The sequence below is a fragment of the Bathycoccus prasinos genome, assembly GCF_002220235.1.
Source record: "Bathycoccus prasinos genomic : Chromosome_4".
In the NCBI taxonomy this organism is placed as follows: domain Eukaryota; kingdom Viridiplantae; phylum Chlorophyta; class Mamiellophyceae; order Mamiellales; family Bathycoccaceae; genus Bathycoccus; species Bathycoccus prasinos.
The window spans coordinates 33,875-47,844 of record NC_024005.1 but is presented as its reverse complement, the minus strand read 5'-3'; the positions used below and the strand labels follow the sequence as shown (position 1 = coordinate 47,844).

General features: G+C 47.0%; 9 protein-coding genes across 9 annotated transcripts; 4 read left to right on the top strand and 5 right to left on the bottom strand.

Annotated features, from left to right (window-relative positions):
- Positions 1–155: 155 nt before the first annotated feature.
- On the bottom strand, positions 156–1,937 carry Bathy04g00310 (predicted protein; the record flags this gene model as incomplete). Its single annotated transcript, XM_007513555.1, has 1 exon — positions 156–1,937. The coding sequence occupies one exon, from the start codon at positions 1,935–1,937 to the stop codon at positions 156–158; it is 1,782 nt and encodes a 593-aa protein (XP_007513617.1).
- Positions 1,938–2,136: 199 nt separating this feature from the next.
- Positions 2,137–3,420, top strand: Bathy04g00300 (unknown protein; the record flags this gene model as incomplete). Its single annotated transcript, XM_007513480.1, has 1 exon — positions 2,137–3,420. The coding sequence occupies one exon, from the start codon at positions 2,137–2,139 to the stop codon at positions 3,418–3,420; it is 1,284 nt and encodes a 427-aa protein (XP_007513542.1).
- Positions 3,421–3,654: 234 nt separating this feature from the next.
- On the top strand, positions 3,655–4,164 carry Bathy04g00290 (predicted protein; the record flags this gene model as incomplete). The annotated part of the gene is made up of 1 exon (XM_007513493.1): positions 3,655–4,164. One exon carries the CDS (start codon positions 3,655–3,657, stop codon positions 4,162–4,164), a length of 510 nt encoding a protein of 169 aa, XP_007513555.1.
- Positions 4,165–4,274: 110 nt separating this feature from the next.
- Positions 4,275–4,982, bottom strand: Bathy04g00280 (hypothetical protein; the record flags this gene model as incomplete). The annotated part of the gene is made up of 1 exon (XM_007513725.1): positions 4,275–4,982. The coding sequence occupies one exon, from the start codon at positions 4,980–4,982 to the stop codon at positions 4,275–4,277; it is 708 nt and encodes a 235-aa protein (XP_007513787.1).
- Positions 4,983–5,463: 481 nt separating this feature from the next.
- On the top strand, positions 5,464–7,194 carry Bathy04g00270 (predicted protein; the record flags this gene model as incomplete). Its single annotated transcript, XM_007513743.1, has 1 exon — positions 5,464–7,194. One exon carries the CDS (start codon positions 5,464–5,466, stop codon positions 7,192–7,194), a length of 1,731 nt encoding a protein of 576 aa, XP_007513805.1.
- A 51-nt stretch (positions 7,195–7,245) lies between these two features.
- On the bottom strand, positions 7,246–8,520 carry Bathy04g00260 (predicted protein; the record flags this gene model as incomplete). The annotated part of the gene is made up of 1 exon (XM_007513462.1): positions 7,246–8,520. One exon carries the CDS (start codon positions 8,518–8,520, stop codon positions 7,246–7,248), a length of 1,275 nt encoding a protein of 424 aa, XP_007513524.1.
- Positions 8,521–8,934: 414 nt separating this feature from the next.
- On the bottom strand, positions 8,935–10,170 carry Bathy04g00250 (predicted protein; the record flags this gene model as incomplete). The annotated part of the gene is made up of 1 exon (XM_007513541.1): positions 8,935–10,170. One exon carries the CDS (start codon positions 10,168–10,170, stop codon positions 8,935–8,937), a length of 1,236 nt encoding a protein of 411 aa, XP_007513603.1.
- Positions 10,171–10,387: 217 nt separating this feature from the next.
- Bathy04g00240 (predicted protein) lies at positions 10,388–11,707 on the bottom strand (the record flags this gene model as incomplete). Its single annotated transcript, XM_007513612.1, has 1 exon — positions 10,388–11,707. One exon carries the CDS (start codon positions 11,705–11,707, stop codon positions 10,388–10,390), a length of 1,320 nt encoding a protein of 439 aa, XP_007513674.1.
- A 400-nt stretch (positions 11,708–12,107) lies between these two features.
- Bathy04g00230 (CorA metal ion transporter family) lies at positions 12,108–13,892 on the top strand (the record flags this gene model as incomplete). Its single annotated transcript, XM_007513658.1, has 1 exon — positions 12,108–13,892. The coding sequence occupies one exon, from the start codon at positions 12,108–12,110 to the stop codon at positions 13,890–13,892; it is 1,785 nt and encodes a 594-aa protein (XP_007513720.1).
- Between the last annotated feature and the right edge of the window lie 78 nt (positions 13,893–13,970).

The following is a 13,970-nucleotide window of genomic DNA, read 5'->3' as shown; positions in this document are numbered from 1 at the left end:
AGGAGTGAAAATAATAGAATTAGCAAGCGGCAAACCGGTAATGCGTCGGCAAAGAAACATTTTTTTATAGCAGTATGATGATGCGAAAAACAAACTAAAAATATTCTTTTTACAAACGTGTGTAAAACTTTCTTCTATGTGTGGTTGTGTGCAATTTAGATATCCAACTCCTCGTCCGCTTGATCTTCGAACTGGTAGGTCAAGTAATCGTCCGGAACCTTATACATTCTCAATTGCGGTTTGTTTGGATCTTTGACTAAAATGTACGTCCCGTCGACTTGCTTTTCGACGACGTCCAAAATGAAGCCCAAAGCGCCCCAGATGTTGTCGTAGTTCAAGTTAATTTGCGCCGCAAAGTCTTTCGGTTTGAACGTTTGCGTGTTCAGGATAGAGTGCGCGTTCGGATCTTTCGGGTGCACACGAGACACGAAACCAAGTTTGAGCAAATCTGCCCCAGCCAAAATAGCGCAGCACGTCCACTTCGCCAATTTGTTTGAGTTGTTTTTCAACTCTGTAGCGATGACAGCACCTCTTTGCGTCTCGATTTTAGCTCTCCAATCGACGGTTTGCGAGACCTTGGAATCATATTCGAGCAATGCACGCGCACACAGTAGAGCATTTTGACCTCGCGACTCTGTTACGCCGTTAACTTCGGTTCGCACTATCGCGTCTCTCTTGTCGTTCAACTGCCACTTTCTGTATCTGTACGCGACGCCGCTCGGAGCATCTTCCACTGGCACCTTTCTTTCCCCACCTAAAACAACTTCCGGTTCTTCCGACGCGACTTGCGCGGAATACGCGGCGGACATTAACGTAGCTTCCTCTGCTAACTTCTGCGCGCCGTTGATGTTATCTTTATCGTCTGAAATTGCCTCTTGCGCGGTTTCAGAAACCGTGTGCGAATCCACCACTCCTCGTGGACGTTTATCAAACGTAATCGTATTTCCTTTTTTCGTGATAACAACGTCCCAACCAAAGACAGAACGCGTCGCGCACATAATGGCAGCTAAAGTCGTATCCGTCGTCATGAGCGTGACTTTGTTTGGATTCGCGCTCGCGTTTGCCTTGCCCAATTCGACCATGACCGGATCTTTCGACGCAGTCGCGCCGTTCAAACTCGAAACCTGCGTCAAACGCTTCACGGTTCGTTCAGTTTTTGGCGTGATGCGGTCGATTGTTTTATCGAACGATTTCAAAGCGCCAAACTCTTTCAAAGTCTCCGGAGCGTCCGTCGGCGTGGCAATCTTCTCCGTAACTTTCGCAAACGCCGACAATTGAATTTGCTCGACCACGTTCCACGTCGGTTTGATTTCCACGGACGCATCGTACGAAACTTGATTGCGATCGTTCCTGTTGAATCCCCACGAGCTCCACTGTTGCTGCTTCTTGCTTTGTTTTCGCATTTGTCTGGCGCGTTCTCTTTCCGCGCCGATGCCTTGGTCGCCCAAAGCTCCGGATTGGTCTTGCGCCCCTCTCCCTCTGCCGAATCCTCTTCCACCGCCCGGTTGAAAGCGTCTCTGTTGACCGCCAAACTTCTTCTGTTGGAACCCTCCTTTCGAGGTATCCACCAACGAAAAGCTCCCTTCTTCTTCCTTGTTCTCGAAGAAGTTGAACGAAGACGTCGGCTCTTGCTCACCGCCTTGCTGCTGCGATCCACCGCCGCCGCCGCCTTGTTGTTGTTTCGATTGCACGACCCCACCGCCGCCAAAGTCTCTCTGGTGTTGCATTTCTCGTTCTCTCTGGTATCGTTGTTCGTTTCTGTTGTATTTCCCTCCCGAGGTGGTCCAGTCGGCTGCTCGCCCAAATTTGTCCGTCTTCAAAAACGGAGAGTAAATGATCGCCTCGATGCCAGTTTCCCCGTCTTCTTTGCCGTAGCCTTTACTGCTCGGACCCCATCCGTCCTCGTCGTCTCTGCACTGCGGCGCCACGAATGCCATATTTTTATCTACTATTTCGTCTTCTTCGTCTTCTTCTTCTTCTTCTTCTTCTTTTAATTTCGATCCGACTTGTAATGGACTTCTTCTTTCTGAGGAAAAAGAGGGTTTGTTGCTCGGGTTTGTTTCTTTTTTCTTTCTTCCTCTTTTCCTTCTCAACACAAATTTTTTCTCTTCAAAGCAGAATTGTTGTTTGAGAGAAATGATGAAACAACAACAGCGCGGTTATAGGCGTTCTCAGCCTCAGCCTCAACAGCACGAGCATCAGCCTCAACAGCCTCAACAGCAGAAAGATAAACGATCAAAGCTGGTGGTCAGAAACCTCCCGTCGACGATGACGAAAGCGCAGTTTTTAGATTGCGTGGAGAAAGTGTTGGAGTTTGAGTTTGGACGGGACTTTTCGTATTTTGACTTTATGCACGGAAAGACGACAGAGAAGGCGCACGTGGAAGAGTTGATGTCGTCGTCTTCTGCATCATCGACGAGGGATAAAGAAAACGACGAGAACAAAGGAAAAGGAAAAGAAGAAGAAGAAGAAGAAGAAGAGAAAAAAGAGGAAGAAAACGCATCGTCGAGAAGGAAGAAAACAAACTCGAACAGCTCGAACAATAATAAGCCAAAGAAAGTAAACACGAACGCGATGGCGTTAATCGATTTGTGCACGTCGACAAAAGAACCGGAAATGAGCGCTTTGATCGGGAAATTCGTGAAAGCGTTCGACGGGGCGCCGTTTCAAGTGAAAGGCGAAACGTCGCGAGCGAAAGTGGAGTTTGCGTTGAACCAACGCGTTCCGTTCGCAGCGCAACAAAAGAAGAAGGAAGATGGTGGTGGTCAAGGCACGGCGAGTGTCTCGATGCAAACTAACGCACCATCGTCCTCTTCGGCGATTTTCAAAGATGCAGATTTTCTGAGTTTCAAGAAGACTTTCGATGCTAACGGTGGTAGGCGCGTCGCGAGTCGTTCGGCGCTCCGAACAGGTCCGGCGCAACCTCGAGACGAACACGGAAAAGATAACGTGAAAATATCCGCGTTGGTCAACTTTGTGGCGAAGAAACGCCACTCGGAGCAAGCGATATTGGACAAGGAAAGAAAAGAAGAAGAGCGAAAGCGACTGGCGAATATTGCAAAGAAAAAGAAGAAGAAAAATGCGGCAGGAGGAGGAGGAGGAGGAGGAGGAAACGGCCCCGGACCGGCTTCGAAAGGCAAAAAAAGCGGCACAGTTCGAGGTGGTCACGCAAACCCACCACCCGAGGAAAAGAAGAAAGCGAAGAAGAAAAAGAGTAGCGCGTCAACAGTAGCAGCGGCAGCAGCAACAAAAACAACAACACCGCCGGCACCGAAACCGCCCGGGAACGTTTTGCAAAAGAACAAAAACGGCAAAAAAGAAAAGAAACCAACGGCGGCTTCCGCAGGGGCGGCGAGCGACAACAACACCTCGTCTAAAAAAAAGAGCATCCCGATTCCTAAACCAAAGGGAGGTTTATAGAAGTAGGTAGCGAATGTATACGTTAGTAAGTTAGTTTAGTATTCCGTTCTCGCCAGCCGTGGGTGTGCTCTCTTGTTTTTTTTTCTTTCTTTTTTTTTCTCTTGTCTCTCCCTCAAATTTTTCTCGCAAAAAATGGAGATCTCTTTGCTTTCTCCTATTATCTACTTTTGGATGATTATCTTCAAATTATCATCCAACACACACACGACGAACCATAACGCATAAAATACGACAATGTCGACTTTTGCCACCATGATGACATCCTCTGCCGTGACCTCTTCCTCCTCGATCGTCTCATCGACGAGAAAGAACGTAAACCATAATAACAACAACAACATCGGAAAAAGAAATTTAGTCATCTCTCGCGGTATCTTTGATGATATCAAAGCGCAAGTGCAAAGCTTACGCCCAGACGCGAAATCTGCTGGAATCTACGGTTCACAAGGTAAAGACGATTACGAAGACGTGGATGTGGAATATTACTTCAACTATATGGGATTATTGGCCGTGGAAGGGACGTACGATCGTATGAACGCTTTGATGGAGACGGGCATTCACCCAGCGGATGCTATTTTGCTCTTCGCGAGCGCCGAGGGGGATACGCCAAAGTGCACGGAATTGATGGAAGCCGGTGCGAACCCCAACGCTAAAGGATTGGACGGTGTGACTGCGATTGATGTGGCCGGTAAGAACAACGCGGAAAAGAAAGAGATGGTGTTGGAGATTTTGCAAAAGAAATATTAAAAGAGGTCGCGCACCCACGCAAAACAAAAAGAATCGATAAATCAAATACTTATTTAGGAAGAAGATATAGTAAATAATTTGAACACACAAACCGTATCAAACGCAATAAACTAGTCGCCGTTTGGCGTGTCTGTCTTAAGTAAAGGCGCGTGGTTTCGCCAGTACGCTACCGACGCGTCGTACTTTGATTTTTCTAAGGGTACGCCCGATCCGCCTTCGCTTTTGCCCAACGCGTTTCGCATCATTGTAATCGGTTGCATCGGCAACTCGAACGGTTCATCTTGAGCCTTGATGGATATAATTCCCCACGGTGCATCCGGTAACGGTCTGTTTGGATCAGCTTTCCCCGTCGCCTCGCGTTCTTTCACCAACTGGTCTCTACTGTATAAAATAATGTCCAACATCTTGCTCGTTTTAATATCCTCCGCGTTGTCGCCGAAAATGTCATTTACGTGAAACCATCTCGTCAGCACCGCTAATTCGTTCTCAGATCGCGCAGAGTATCCTGATTTCAACAAGTGTTCGTTCTCTTTCGTAATTTCTACCGTCGCTACTTTCGCGTTCACAAAGTTTGGCACGAAGACGTGTTTACAAAACGGAGCGTACCCGTCCACGAGCTTATGCTCGCCACTCGAAGAAGAGGTGTGATAGTCGTGTATTTTCCGGACAAAGTCTATTTTATCGTGCGCGATAATCGTCCCGGAATAGTTCGGATCGTCCCACTGTCGAATAGCAAAGTCATCGAGGAAGAAAATATCCGTAGATAACGTCCTCTCGTCGACGACGGTGTTTGATGATTTTGACGATGCGTTCGTCATGAGCGTTTTTGCACTTTTCTTCTTCGTTTTATTATTAGTAGTAGTAGTATTAGTATTAGTATTACTACTCTTTCTCGATGATAAATATGACGACGACGACGATGGATTACAGAAGTAACGAGAAGTGGTTGTTGGAATAGATGATGCTGCGCGCGCTGTTGCTGATGATAACGATGATGATGATGATGAGAAAAGGAGTCTCAGCAGCATCAGTTTGTTCGTGTCGCTCGGGGTACTTTTTCTAACGACTTTTGTTGTGTGTCAAAATCCTTTTGTTCGTGCGAAGGAACTCCTTAAAAAATAATAAATTCTCGCCGCCGCCCTCAACTTTGGAGAGAGTGAGTAAAAAAACAAAACGCATCGCACCATAGGACGGACGGACGCGAGAAAACAAACAAACAGTCAGAAGAAGAAGAAGGTTTTAAGTACTGCGCGAGGTTGGTGTTGTTATTGTTGTGAGTAGGAGTGTTGGTGAGAAAAAATGTCCTCCAGGCGAAGAGGCGAAGACGGCGCCGACGTGATAATCTCGCGTGTCCAAACTTCCCATCGAAGGATGGGAGACTACGAAAAGCTAGCGCCGAAACAGTACCCACCGAAAACGTTGCGAGAAACTTTGGAAGGGAAATATTGGAAGAACTATAAAACGACGTCGTTGCAAAACCAACCCGGGATCGTGACGGACGTGTTTTATTCCGGTTCCATGGACGATAGCACGTTTCCTTGTCACCTAACGGCGACGAGTTCTGCAAGGGTGACCATGTATAACCAAAACGGGAGGAAAGTTTTAAAGACGTTCGCGAGGTTTAAAGACGTCGCGTTTAGTGGAGTGTTGAGAAAAGACGCGAAAGTGTTAGCGGTGGGTGGACAAAGCGGCATCGTGCAATTGTTTGACGTGAAGACGAGAAATATTCTGAGAAAGTTTACTTTGCACGCCGGCGCGGTGAGAGCGGTGCGATGGAGCGAGACGAGTAATTTGAGCGTCGGGTCGAGTTCAGACGACACGACGGTACGGATATGGGACGTCAGTACGGGGAATTGTTCACAGAGATTCGATGGACACAAGGATTACGTTCGCGCGTTGGAATCGAGTCCAGAACAGAATGACGTGTGGGCGAGCGGATCGTACGACCACAGCGTTAGGCTGTGGGACGCTAGAGTAGGTAGAGACGCGGTGATGACTATGCAGCATACCGGTCCAGTAGAAGATATATGTTGGTATCCAAATGCGAGAGCGTTAGTATCGTGTGGAGGACCGGAAGTTATCGTATGGGACGTCGTCAAAGGCGCCTCTTCGTTCAACGTGAAGGATCCCATAGAGAATAGTAATAATAATAATAGATTAATGCGTTTGACGAATCATCAAAAGACGGTGATGACGGTGAATGTGCACAAAGACTGTGGTCCAAGAACATCGAACAACAACAACGCGACTGATGAATATCAGCCGAGATTAATCACCGGGAGCTTAGATGGACACGTGAAGGTGCATGAGATTGACGCGTTCACCGTGAAACACGCCGCCAAGTTTCCCGGTCCAGTTTTATGTTGTTCGGTCTCACCAGACGCTAACGCTTTCGCGGTTGGTATGGCAACTAAAACCTTGTGTATTAGAAAGCGAACGAAAGCGCGAATTGCGGATGCAAATGCGAAACCTACGCCCGGGCCAGGTGCAGGGAAATGGAAAATCACCTTGAAATCTGGATTCAGGATAAAACGACCGAGGCGAATGGACGCGAGCACGATTGGTTACTTCACGAGAACTGGGAACGCGCAACCGCGCTTGGAGGACGAGATTGTAAGGAGAAAGAAACGTCTACGACTGCAAGCGCACGATAGAGCACTGAGAAAATTTCGTTTTGGAGATGCACTCGATGCGGCTATAAATAACAGGAGACCAGAGGTTGTCATGGCCGTCATCGAAGACATTGAAAAAAGAGGAGGCATCACAAAGGCGTTGGCGAATAGGGATGAGCACGGATTGGTGCCAGTTTTAGAGTTCGTCGTCAAATACATCGCGAATCCGCGTCACACGCGAGATCTCGTCAGATTATCTCAGGAAATTCTCGATTTGTACGGTTCTGATGTAGGGACGAGTAAACGCATCGATAGATGCTTGAATCAGTTGAGAGAAAGAGTAATGCTCGAGCTTCGATTAGAAGACACGTTGGATAAGCTGTCTGGCATGTGTGGCATCATTTTGAATTCTTACTAGTAGTAGCCGGCTAATGAAATGTAAAATACTATATATTTATGTTCTAAAATTCTAGTCTACGTGACAATCACGAAATGGAGCGCCAACTGTATCGTATTCGCCTTCCAGCGCGAGCGCTAACGTATGTCTTTCCTCGACGAACCAAGCCATAGGTAATGTCATTTCTAAGCCACAAAGCACGTTCGTCAGTTCGCGAGCGACGTTCTTTGCATTCTCGCTCGTACCAGTCGTGCCGAGAAATCGAGCCAAAGTCGCGTGAATGATAGACTTATTGGAAACGATTTGATTGACCGGAGCATTTGGAAGATTGTCGTGCAAAAGTTGGCGAAACTCGGAGATTTCGCCACCATCCCTCGTATTTCGCGTGTTCCAAACGCTTACTAACGCTCCACTTGAAGTTATAACGATCCGTTCGAGTGTAATCTTTATCGGGCATATCTGCTTTGCCGATTCTTTCACCACGCGAACCTCTTCTCGGATTTCATTACCCTTTGCTTTGTGAGCGTCCAGATGATGCGACGCGTGGTATACAGAAGCGTGATAAAGTTCCGCATTTTGCAACCAGACGGAAGTTTCTTTAGAGAATCCATTTTTTGCGAGCACTTCGCGCGTAATCTTCCCAATTTTCTTTGCACCTTCCGACGTGCTAGGGAACGGCAACACGATCGCTCGCACTGGAATTTCGAGTTTTTCTAAAATCGGCGTAACTTCATCCTTCTCGGTATCGATGACGAAAACTTTGTCCAGCGTCAAATCGTTGTTATTATTAGCAGTTTGGACGATGACTGTTTTCGAGGGGTTGAAAATATCTAAAACTGCGGTATCTGATGTGCTTCGGAACATCTTTGCATAGAGTTCGGATCTCGCGTCGACGTCCTCGGATTCACCAAACGGCGCGAGCGTTTGTCCGAGAGTAAACTGACACTTGGACGACAAATCGTGCCACCAAATCTCCCGCTCTCTATTCGAAGAAGAAGAAGAAGAAGAAGAAGTGGCACTGTCACCACTTGCGCCTGATGATAATCCATCTTGATGAGTTTGTTTGCGTAAACTTGCGTCTGTGTTCAACTTGGTAGACACCTTCGAGGCGGAGGACGAAACCGCTGCACCTTGTTGTTGATGATGTTGTTGTTGAACGCTCGATGCGTAATCACCAGTATTATCAACTCCATTTAAAGCGCGTCGTTTCATCGCACTCGATGATATGCCAAACAATACGCCAAGCAATACGAGTCGAGTCAATAGCTTTGAGCGTCTTCTTCTCGTCGTGTTTGAAACACTCCCGGGTCGGTGTTTCACATTGGAGTGATATTGAGAAGTAATCATCGTTTTCCAAGGTTTTCTCTCTTATTCTTAATCAATCTTACTTTGCGTTATCTGAACCTCTAAACGCCATCGTTTTCAGCGGATCCTCGGTGGCAAAATACACGTCGTTCGTCCCGTCGTATTCCGAGAAGAGTTTTCGAGATTCGTTCTTCTCTCTCACTTGTTCGTTTAAAATGCGTTCTCTCTGTTTCGCCAAACTCAGACTTGCTCGCGCGGAGACGTCCTCGTCGGAGATTTTTAACAGTCTCGAAAGCGCCTCTCGGTCGACGATTTTTGGAGGAGTTGCTTTGTCGTCTGACATTTGATTTGATGATTGATGCGTATAAGGAAAGGGCGGAGAGAGAGAGAGAGAATAAAGAGAAAGAGAGGTGATTTTGATGTGACGATAACACGCAGCAGTGATTTTTTTACAAGTTAGAGTTTTCCCGTTTGCGCGCCGTCGCCCGACGACTCTTCTTCGCCAGCGCTAGATAAACCACCCCCCGAACCGTCCGACGGTCCTTCCACGTCGCTGCCGCCGATATCTAAATCGTAATAGCATTCCGCCGGAGGCCTAGGCGTGGCTGAAAATGTACACACGTCTTCTACGCTACAAAAATTCGTTTCGCCTTTCAAACGAATGAACGCGCCTTCGTTATTGTGTCTAGTGTCACCGAAATCTCGAAACTGCGGGTAATCTGGAGCTGAAAATATAGTAACTAGTTTACCATCTTCTCCTAAGTCGTGGTCGATGCAGAAACCGGATTGGATGGAGGACATTTCCGGTTTATCTTCTCGAGCGTCTGGACCTTCGTGCGAACGAATAATCAACTTTAAATTTTCATTCTTCATGAACGCTCTCGATTCTTCCGGCCCGAAAATGACACCTATACCCCTTTGCACGTTTGGTTTCAATCCGTTCAAATGAGACGGGTCCGACCACATGACATCACCGGCAACTAACGTTCGTCCGACACCAGATGGATCGAAACCGCCTTTACTCGCCGCGCTCAGCTCTTTCAAAGTGCCCAACTTGGGGTTCAATTTCGATTCCGATTTCTTTTGAGACGGCGAACGAAAGAGTCCACCGTGCAAGACTAAGGCCGATGATCCTATTTTACACGCTAAGGGCAACGCCGCGCAGAATTTCAAGAATGCGGGATAAATGTGGTGCAGAGCGTTTGCGTCGCCAAACTTCACCTTCAACTCGCGTTCGAAACCGTAACACGACGTGCAGAACTCGCTCTCGTGGTTCCCACGAATTAAAATCACGTCTTGCGGGAAACATATTTTCATTAACACAAACGTCAAGAGCGTTTCGCAACCCCAGGCGCCTCGATCGACGAAGTCGCCGTTGAACACAAAGTTATTCTTCGAGGAAGGTTTCCCTGCCAACTCTAACAGTTGTAAAACGTCGTGAAACTGTCCGTGCGTGTCGCCAACGACGTTGACGACCGTTTCCTCCGGGTTTTCCGGTCGTAAGTACACGCACGTGTTTTCTTTTTCTATTATTTCCGTGCAATGGTTTAAGATTGATGTGAACTGTTGCGCGGAGACGAACTTTTGTATTCTGTTGGCGACGCCAGAGTGCGTGTTCGCTTCTAAATTGGACTTTAAACGCTCGATGTATTCTAAAGTTACGTGTTTTACGCCTGGGAATGCATTATCCATCGACGGACGACGCGTCATGTGAGCAATAGTATGAGTAGCCGTAGCAGTAGCGTCACTTACGTGTAAATGGTATTCTCTGAGTTGCTCAACAGATCTGCGACCTTTTAAGAAGGGTGTTTATATTCAGGAAACGACTTTTTCTAACGAATCGTTCGAAGTTCTGCAGTAGGTATTTAAAACGCGATGTATTTTGGTTGGTACTGCACGTATATATTTTTTATTGTTGTTTACACTGCTCGCCCTCGGTTGGCGCTGGTTCGTTCTCTTTCGCGGCATTTGAAGGCGTTGGCTTCAACTTTTTAGCCTGCGGTTGTTCGTTCCCGCCGGAGACGGGAGTTGGCGCAACCACCGGTTTCGGTTGCACGCGGACCGGCGCTTGCTGCACAGGAATGACGCGTTTCGGTTGCAACTGGACAGGTTGTTGTTCCTGCTGCTGCTGCGGGACGACCTTCTTACGAACTTGTTGCACTTGAACGACAGTTGTTTGCTCGTTTAACTGCGGCTTATCGAACCCGTCCGTTTCGATGCCTTCATTCTTATCAGCCGCGTTCGGGTCTGGTTTCACCACGCCTCCGATGGATGCAAACGCAGCTCGAATAGCATCCTTCGCAGACTTTTCTTGGTCTTCGAGGCCTTTAAGTTCGATTTCTTTTTCCGTGAAGTCACCCAAAACCGCTCGAATAGTCTCAAACTCTTCCGTGCGTTCTTTGTTTTCCTTCCCTCCGTCTTTCAGATCGTCTTCTTGTAACCGTTTTAAGCGAGCGTTCAAGACGGCGATGCCGCGTTGACACGTTCGCAAAGCTTCTTTGAATCGATCTAAAAGCTGGTACGCGAGCGACATGTTAGACAAAACCGCGGCAATCCTTCTATCGTCTAAGCTCAACTCTTTCTCGTAAATCTGCAAAGCTTTCGTTTCGTCTTCAATAGCAGCCTCGAAATTAGACTGCTCTTGATTGATATCTCCGAGGTTCTCATACACCGAAGCGAGTTCGAGCGCGCGTTCTTTTCGCAATGGTTCTGGGTCTGGATTCGCTTTCGTCGCTTCAAAATGCTCGAGATAAATCAAACGCGCGTTTTCTAACAGCTTCCACGCCAATTCCATGTCTGTTTCTTCTTCGTCTTCCTCGTCTTCGCCTCCTTCCTCGTTCGCGTCTTCTCCGTCGTCGTCTTCTTCTTCTTCTTCCTTTTGTTCTTTCTCTTCCTCCTCCTTCGTCGCAGCAGCATTTTTCGTCGTATTCGCATCATCGCCACCGCCGGCTTCCCCACCAGCACCTCCCGGTGCGTTCGCCCCAAACACCGTGTTATCTTCTTGCGCTTTCCAAAACAATACGCATCCGTACTTCAAATACGTCGGCGCGACTTCAATGCTTCCTTCGCCGAATATTTCGTTTCGAATTTCCAAACTCGACCCGAGAAACTGAATGGCAGACTCCAAATCGTTCGCACGAATAGCCGCGATGCCGGCTTTGTACGCCGCATCGGCCGCGACGATTTGCTTCTGTTTTTCTTCTTCTCCTTCTTTTGCTGTTGATGTCATGACAACGGCAACAGAGTATACGTATTTCTATATAACACGAAGAGAATTTATATGGCGGAAAAGTCAAAATCTCTTCTGTTGTTTTGAATTTTTGAACCACGCGCAAAAAAAGGAAAAGAGGATTTGTTTGTCATGCTGACGGCTGAAAGGAATAAACACACACAGGGTAATAAACGCTCTGAAAATATATTCTCGTCCTCACTCTTGTTAAACTTCCTCCCCTCCTTACACTATATATACACACACATAACGAAAAGAAAGAGAAAGAGAAAGAAGAGATATAAAGCAGTTAAGTTTGATTGCACCACACGCACGCAATCACAACACATCCTTCTATTGAACGCACTCAAAAGAGAGAGAAATATCATCATCAACGTTTTTTATACAACAACGTAATAGAATGTTGTTTGCGTCTTCCACGTGTTCACCTTCGTGTTCGTATCACGACGCACCATCGTCTTCCTTATCATATCGTTCGTTAAAAAGATCGTTTGTGACTAGAAGAAGAGCATGTAGAAGCAAATACGCGTCGTCTTTCAGTCGCGTGGTGTCATCATCATCAGAAGAAGAAGAAGAAGAAGGAGAAAAAGGACGACGAACGGACAACAACAACAACAACAATTTTCCTTCCTCTTCTTCTTCGTCTTTGTCGACGAAGAAATGGAGAGTGAACTCACTTCGAGGAGGAAACTCCGCGAGTACGACGACTAGCTGTTATTATGATAATAATAATAGAAACGATCTGGAGAAAAACGCGTCGTTTATGCGTGCCGTGGTTGCCATACCTGGGTGCATCAAGCACAAACCACTGCGATACGTGATGACTTCTTCGCACGCTGCTTCGAGAGGAGAAGGACGCGGAGATGGAGTGAAAATGTCGGCGCGGGGATCAAAGGATGACGATGATTACGAACGCAGTTACGACGACGACGGTAATAAAGGTGGATCCGCTATGGCGACTTTGACGGATATGCAAATGGACGTTTCGGACCGAGACTCGAAAGCCGTGTTGAGCGCGGAAGAACAAGAGAGTAAATTACGACAAACTGAAGCTAAGAACATAGTAGCCAGGCGCTTGCAAAACGCAAGAAACGATCGATTGCATTTAACAAAACCGTACGCGGTCGTAAGATTGGATAGAGTGAACGGTATCGGGAAAGATGAAGACAGAGCGCCGTATAAGCAAGTCATGTCCAGGCGACAAATGTTGAGAGATACAGATTTATCGCCGCGGGATTTACGTCGTATTGATCCAGTTTTAACGCAATCAAACAACACACCGGCTATCATTGTTCGCGAAGACTCCATATTAGTCAACTTAGGTGTTCGAATAATCATTCGGGAGGATCACGCGTTGTTACTCGGCCCGGAGACGGGACCGTCGAACAACTTTTTGGAGGCGTGGAATCAGAAAATTGCCGCTCAAAAGATGCTGAAAAGTGCATCAAATGGCGTTTCAATTGGTGGATCATCCGTTGATGGCGGCGTTGGATTCACCTCTATGCAGCAAGATAACGCGGAAGGACTGGAAATTCCGTTCGAGTTACAAGTAGTTGAAGCCGCTTTGCAAGAAACGGTGCACCAACTCGAAGAGAGATTAGAAACTGTCACGAGACGATACCGCACTTTAGAACGTCGAATGCAGTTAAATATTAACAAAGAGACGCTCGACGAGTTACGCTTCATGAAACAGACTTTGGTTCAACTGGAATCGAGAGCAGAAGCAGTCAGAGACGTCTTACTCGACACTTTGAACGATGAAGACGATATCGAGAGAATGACGTTATCCTCCACGGCGAAGAAAGAAAATGAAGAAGACGCGGAAACCATCGAGTATGAAGAGGAGGAAGTTGAAAACTTGATTGAGTATTACCTGCAGCAAGCCGAAGCATGTCACTCTGGTGCCGAGGCCCTCTTGGAAAATGCGAGAGATTTGGACGAGTCCGTGGCCTCGACGCTTGCGGCGAGACGATTAGAGGTTTCAAAATTAGAATTGACTCTTTCCATTGCCAGTTTTTCTGCTGCAATTGGAGCAGTCGTTACCGGTATCTTCGGGATGAACTTGAGAAGTTGCCTGGAAATGTCGATTTCTGCGTTTTATATCACCTGTGGTTTGTTGCTATTCGGCTTGACATATTGCAGCATAGCGATAATCAAGTGGGCCAGACGAAAGGGCGTCCTATAAAATATCCTCGTACTTTTTATGTATTTGTAATAACAGCGAAACCATACTACTTTATATGATAACCATGTAACGTGTAAC